Source organism: Hakea prostrata, chromosome 7, assembly GCF_041222555.1.
Source record: "Hakea prostrata isolate BN-2017 chromosome 7, UWA_Hpros_2, whole genome shotgun sequence".
Classification (NCBI taxonomy): Eukaryota; Viridiplantae; Streptophyta; class Magnoliopsida; order Proteales; family Proteaceae; genus Hakea; species Hakea prostrata.
This window is the reverse complement of record NC_142606.1, coordinates 72,609,324-72,616,321: the sequence shown is the minus strand read 5'-3', so window position 1 is coordinate 72,616,321 and position 6,998 is coordinate 72,609,324. Positions and strand designations below refer to the sequence as shown.

Below are 6,998 nucleotides of genomic sequence, written 5' to 3'. Positions count from 1 at the left end.
TTTCTGAATCTTCATCTTCATCTTCATCTTTTTCCTAGTCGGTTGAAACTGGCTCATCAGAAGAACATCCATGTTGGATGGTGATGATGATGATGATGGCAAACGTTTCCTGACGTTGGAAGAGATCAACGAGGACGTCATAACCTCCTGAAACTGTAACTCTGTTGCATATTTCTCGTCGTCATCATCATCGAGGATTACAATTTCATTAGCTTGTGCCGAGAAATAAAAATCATCATCGACGATTATAATTTCGGGAACAGTCTTTGATGTTGTTTCAGCCATGAAATTATATTTCTCGTCGGAGATTGGAAAAACTTCTTCATTGGTTTGTGTCGATAACTTAAAATCATCGGAAACAACCTTTGATGTTGTTTCTGCCATGAAATTATATTTCTCGTCGGAGATTGGAAAAACTTCTTCATTGGTTTGTGCCGATAACTTAAAATCATCGGAAACAACCTTTGATGTTGTTTCTGCCATGAAATTATATTTCTCGTCGGAGATTGGAAAAACTTCTTCATTGGTTTGTGCCGATAACTTAAAATCATCGGAAACAACCTTTGATGTTGTTTCTGCCATGAAATTGTTGCTGCGTAATTCTCCTCAATCGGAATGAACAGGAATGCAACAAACAATAAAATAGTAACAGTATCTCTATTTAGTGTACCTCTTTCCCTCGCTTATCTGCTTTTTATAGGGTTCTTTAGATTTCGTAGTGTTCAAGTTTGTCTTGAACTAAAATTTCGTAGTGTTTTGTCTCGAACTAAAATCCTGTTTAGACTCCCATATGGACTCTTGTTGTTGAGTCCATCTAGGGTTGTATTCAGGTTTCTCCCATATTGCTCATTCGTAGATCGACCATAACTGTGGTCGATCGTCAATTTGGTCCGTTCAGAACTGGTTCGGTCCAACTTACATCTGGTTCGGTCCATTTTATATATTCTCGTTATCAGAAATGATGGATGATGTTTGCTTAATTCGGAACAAATATCTTCTGGTTACAGTATTACAAGTGCTTAACTCCTCTTGCTTCTCCCACAGACACTGAGGAATTTAAATGGTTTCTAGCTCGCTTCTTCCTGAATGGTTTCTCCTCTCTGATTGGTTTAATCCGTATAAAGCAAAACAATGTTATGAATTACGTGGCACATGAGAAAGTGACTAAATCAAGAAAGCTTAACATCACGCGTCCAGAAACAACAAAAAAAAACCCAACAAACACAAATAAAATAAAAAAAAAAAAAAAAAAAAAAAAAAAAAAAAAAACAAAAAAAAAAAAAAAAAAAAAAAAAAAAAAAAAAAAAAAAAAAAAAAAAAAAAAAAAAACAAAAAAAACAAAAACAAAAACCACAAAAAAAAAAAACCAACCCAAACCAACCCCCAAAGACCCAACAACCACACCAAAAAAAACACACCAAAAAAAAAAAAAAAAAAAAAAAAAAAAACAACCAACAAAAAAAAACAACAAACACCAAAACCACACCCACACCCACCCACCACCCCTCCCCCCACCCCCCCCACCTCCCCCCCCCAAAACCAACCCACCAAACAACCACACCCACCAAAAGACATCAACCCAGACCCCCCCCCCAGACACACCCCCCCACCCCCGCAAAGGCCCAACACCTCCCACACGGGGGTCCTCGGCCCCCCCCCCCCCCCCCCCCCCCCCCCCCCCCCCCCCCCCCCCCCCCCCCCCCCCCCCCCCCCCCCCCCCCCCCCCCCCCCGCCCCCCCCCCCCCCCCCCCCCCCCCGCTTCCCCCCCCGAGGGATATACTTTAGAGTAAGTCTCAACTTTTAGTAATTAAAAAATAATAATAAAAAATAAAAAAAAAAGAAAAAAAAAGGAGAAGAAAAGAAGAACCACCTGACTTGTAAGCAAGGTGTGAAGTTTTGGCCAAGTTCACCCATTCGCGAGCGCATTTGTGCAGCATGAAGGGTAAAATCAGTAACCCATGAAGAAAAAATAGCTTAAAAGCCTTGACATGACACCACATCATGATGAAAATGCTTTTAATCGACATGTGTCAAGTGAGGAAATCAAAAGCAATAAATTTAATCACTAATCCAAAACCTAATGTGGTATTATTGAAGGGTTTCATGGTTTTGTCAATCCACCGTTGCAGACCACCATTGCAGACCGAGGTCAACATTTTTCGGGCTTCTTCTCCTTCTCTTGTTTGCGATCGTTAGGTTTGTAGAGGTAAAAATCCTTTTGCTTTTTTCAACCTTTTATTTGTGATCAAGGAGTTTGGTCTTGGACTCATGGGTCTCTTCTTCTCAGCAATTTCAATTCAACCCTCTATTTGTTATTTCCCCTGCTACTTCCATGGCGGATCTGCAAATCCTTCTCTTCTCCTTGCTCCAACATCGATTTCTTCTTGTTGGGAAATATTGACTAAAGCGTTTCATTTTCCCTCTTTGTTTAGCTTTTATTGGTTTATGTTTTCCTATTCTATCTATGACTGCAGATAACCAGTAAGAATGGAGGCTTGGATTGATGGAGATTCGGAATTTCAGGCGATATTCGTCAGTATTTCGCCAATTCATCGGAAAATCGACGATATCCCATGACTTTTGGCAAAAATCGTTTCGCTTCAATTTTTCTTTAGCCCACTATCGAATTGGGCAAATTTCACCAAATTTCAAGCGAAATTCGCTGAAATGTTTCCATGCTTGTAAGAGACTTTTTTTTTTTAATTAAAATATTATTTTTTAGAACAAATGATTTTTATGTATTAAGAATAAGAGTATTGCTTATAAGATGTTGGTCAAGATAATCCCTCCAAGGTAAGGGTGTCAATCGGTACAGTTTTGATAATTCGGTACCAACTTTGTGTATCGAAAACTAGAACCGTACCATACCGAATTTACACGGTACGGTTTCGGTTTTTGTAAAAACGGTGCGGTATGGTTTAAATTTTAAATCGGTGCGAGAAAAAGGTTTAAACACGGTATCTAGTGCGGTACAAATTTGATATGAACGAACCCATGCCACTTCAGTTATTAGTTCATTAAGATCCTAATGAAATTGCGATTAAACAATGGATAGAATCTGATATTAACAAAGACAAAGCAAGTAAATCAAAGAAGATGAGTGAAGGATGAAACTAAAAACTGAAACACAGAATTAGGGACAGGGTAAAGGTAAAGTGTTTTAATTGTAAAATTACATTTATATCCCTTAATTTGGTACGGTACCAATACGGTACGGTTTCAGTATATATCGATGGTATGAGTACTAGAAACTGGAACTGTACTAGAAGAAATTCAATTTTGATACGTACCATACCGAATTTTGAATGGTGCGGAACGATGTGGTTTTAGACGGCGCGGTTCGGTATGGTTAAACGGTTTCGGTACGCAATTGAAACCCTTACTCCAAGGAAATGAAACTAAATACTTTACTTATTATTCAGATGGAAACAATTAATTAGTATTTTCTCCCAAGAAGACGAGGAGGTCCTTTTTCTTTCCCCTTACCTGGCAAGGGTATAACTTGGTCCTAAGTACAAATGATACTTTTAATTCTGATGGTACATTAGGTTAGACTTCAAATTTTCATACCTACAATTAAACCTTATATTTTGTGATATAATACCGAAGGAGTGGAATTGTCTCCACTCTAAATCTAGAACTCAGATGTTTTTGATTCACAGGGTTCTATAGCCTCTACATCTTACTTACCTAATGTTTGGAAATCTATTTGGTCTATCCCCACAATTACCAAATTTTAACATTTTCTCTTCAGGCTTTGTCATGAGGGTGTGGCAGTAGGATCAACATTATTTGTTCGGGATGCTATTTTGTCTCCTTTGTGCCTGATTTTTTTTTTGGGTAAGAAGAAAAAATTCATTCATTAAAATTTAAAGAGATACCTAAATGCATGGAAACATAAGGTTCGAACATAAACGTTCCAAACCAAGGAGAGGAATTTGACATAATTGTCATATATACATTAAACAAGGTCATCCAGGCTAAGATATGGGTCGATCCCACTAAAATTTGAAAAATAAAGCTATAATTTCAACGACAATTAATAAGCTCAAAAGATAAGTAATACTCGCCACAAAACAGAGACTGACATGCCACAAGGCCAGAGAAGAAACATACCATAGGGGCAAAGAAGCTTCATCTTGAAGAACTACTGGATCAATATGGAGAATGGAAGTGCAGGGATGCCAAGGAATCCACCGCTTGACTTGACTTCATGAGAAGAACGGAGGAGCTAGTGCTTTGGCAATGGTGACTTTTCCTTAGCCAAATCTTTGGTGGATGGTGTTGCAGCATGGGCTTATGCATAGGAAGTTGTAGGGGAGTTTCTTGCACATCCAGGCGGCGGCAAATTGGTAAAAGAGGAGGTAGGAGAAAGGAGAAAGAGCTACCTGCACTTCAGGATTTCTTCAGGATTTCTTTAGGTAAAAAAGAAAGGAGAAAGAGGAAGAGAAAGTGGCGGGGACCGCCAGGTTCTCTCCGCCTCAACAGCAACCTGAGCTGAGGGTTTCTTTAGAGCAGGTCTTAGGGTTTCTCCTCCTCCGTAAATAGAGTATCCTTTGTGCCCGATATGTGCTTTAAATGTAGAAAATATATACATGTCACTGCCCTTTCCATTGTGCTTATGCTAAGTTATGCTGGTACTTCATCCCTTCGAATTGATACTTCTCAGTTCCTGGGTGAAAATATGTTTGATTGGATGCATTTTGTTCATGACAAGTTTAAGGATTTCAGTGACAGGAACACGGTTGATATTATCTGTAGTTCACTGTGTTGGAGCATTTGGCATGCAAGAAATGCTACTTTCTTTACTGGACGGCCTCTCTATGTGCCATATATTATCAATCGATGTTCATTTCAGGTAGATGAAGTGCTGAAATTAGATAGGTCACCCTCTAATGCTTCTATTTTGGTTACCCCCGCTGGTACATCAGGGGATCTACCTTTTCTGCAGAATGCACATCATCTCTACACAGATGGTTCCTGGGAAAAAGTTTCAATGAAAGGTGGAAGGGTTGTTCATATTATGGGATGATTTTGGCTCTTTTGTGGCTGCTCAAGATATGCGTAGTAGAAGTGGGTCGGTTATCCCATTCTAAATTCCCTCCTTCCATGCTTTCTATCACCCCTCTCCATCTGTATGTAACCTGTAAAAGAAGACACAGAGAGCCCCTCCGCTGTTCACGTTTGCTATTTCAGAATACATCCAGGGGGAAAAAAGTAGAAAAGTAAATTCTTGACGCATACATTAATGAACTACGAGCCAGGATCTATTGATCCAGTCAATTTTTAAGCTCCATTAATGGTAGCACATCATCGACAAATGCTATAGTAACATCCGCTCACCCAAACAACTAGTAGGACTAAGAGATTATGATCTAGTTTATTTATACTTCGATCAGCTCCTAATCACTCTCTCCTTCTAATTAATAACCCACCACGGCCATCACCACCACCACCTCCCGCTTACCTTTTGGTGCTTTGGAAGTTCACTGTTCTTGGCCACAATTATGAGTATTAGACCATGCCGATCCGCAGCCATAGCAAAATTCAAACCCACACCTGTAACCACAATTAACCCAAAAAAGTATGGGAATGAAGATGTGATTTCAGCGATATACATAACTAGCTAACCAATCATGAGTTGTGAGAGGGAGAGACCTGCAAATAATGTGACGACAACCCTCTCTTTTCTCAACAAAGAAGCTGCACTTTGGGCATCTCTTCCACTTGAGTTTATTAGCCAGTTCAACAGCCATTAAATCTTGTTTTGTGGTATCATTTTTGTCCAACCTCTGGAACTCCTCGCAGGTAATTCCAGCGTGCCATGGAACGTTGCAGTGTGCGCAGAACAATCTACGGCAATAGGGGCACTCTGATTCCCTAATGATATTGTTAGCTGAAGTTCCCCCTCCATTACCTTCAACGCTGTCGACTACCAACACTCCTGAACAATCCTTGAAAGGGCAGTAGAACCTGGAAAAAGCAAGTATGAGAGAATCGCACAGAGTGGTCGACCACCGATCGAGAACTTGGTCAGGGACGATGGAACGACAGTGATGCGGCTCCAACACTGTTGTACAGTCGGGATCGGGGCACTTCACCTGGTATGCGTTTTCTTGGATCTTCGATGCCACGTGTTTGGCGATACAGTGCCTACAGTAAGAGTGGCGGCAGGTGGACACTTCCCTGAACATTTCTTCTTCAGGTTTTCCGTCCATGCATATCTCACAGAAGCAGCTCTGAGACTCAGAAGACTCACCGACTTCCTTCTGAATCTTAATCTCACTCGTAGTCGGTTGAAATTGGCTCATCAGAAGAAGATCCAGGTTAACATCCATGTTGGATGGTGATGATGATGATGGCGACGGTTTCACGAGGTTGGAAGAGATCAACGAGGACATCAGAACCTCCTGAAACTGTAACTGTGTTGCATATTTCTCGTCGGAGATTGGAAAAACTTCTTCGTGTTCATCTTCATTAGTTACTGCCGAGAAATAAAAATCATCCACGAGGAAGCCAGTATCAGAAACAGTCATTGATGTTGATTCTGCCATGAATGATGGATGATATTGCTTAGTTCGGAAGTTTTATCTTCTGGTTAAGTAGAAGTGCCTAACACCTGTTAACAAGTCTTTCTTTTCTTTCTTCTTCTTCTTTTTTTTTTTTTTTTTTTTTTTTAGTTAATTAACAAGGAGTGTTTCTTGCTGAAGAAGTAAACGATGGATGGTCCCACCTAGTCAAGGAATCAATTTTTGTTCAATAGGTTGAATGTAATTTGGTTACAAAGGTAGGGGCTCTCATATATTTTGGGAAACTTTACTAAAATTGTAGTTATATAAAGACTATTGTGAATAAGATGAGGGATGAAACTCTTTCTTTGAGTTGCCTCTCTTCCATGCTCTCATCATCATCATCATCTCTCTCTCTCTCTCCTCATCGTCTTCTTCCTCTTGTCACACTCTCGCACCTTGACCAACAAATTCCTCACATCTGGTAGG

At 40.0% G+C, this 6,998-nt stretch overlaps 1 protein-coding gene across 1 annotated transcript; it reads right to left on the bottom strand.

The window, feature by feature from the left end:
* Nucleotides 1-4,493: 4,493 nt before the first annotated feature.
* On the bottom strand, nt 4,494-6,615 carry LOC149012013 (E3 ubiquitin-protein ligase RSL1-like). The gene is made up of 2 exons (XM_089163381.1): nt 5,659-6,615; nt 4,494-5,559 (listed from the first exon to the last, which is right to left on the bottom strand). The coding sequence occupies exons 1-2, from the start codon at nt 6,552-6,554 to the stop codon at nt 5,487-5,489; spliced, it is 969 nt and encodes a 322-aa protein (XP_089019507.1). The 5' UTR covers nt 6,555-6,615; the 3' UTR covers nt 4,494-5,486.
* Nucleotides 6,616-6,998: the final 383 nt, after the last annotated feature.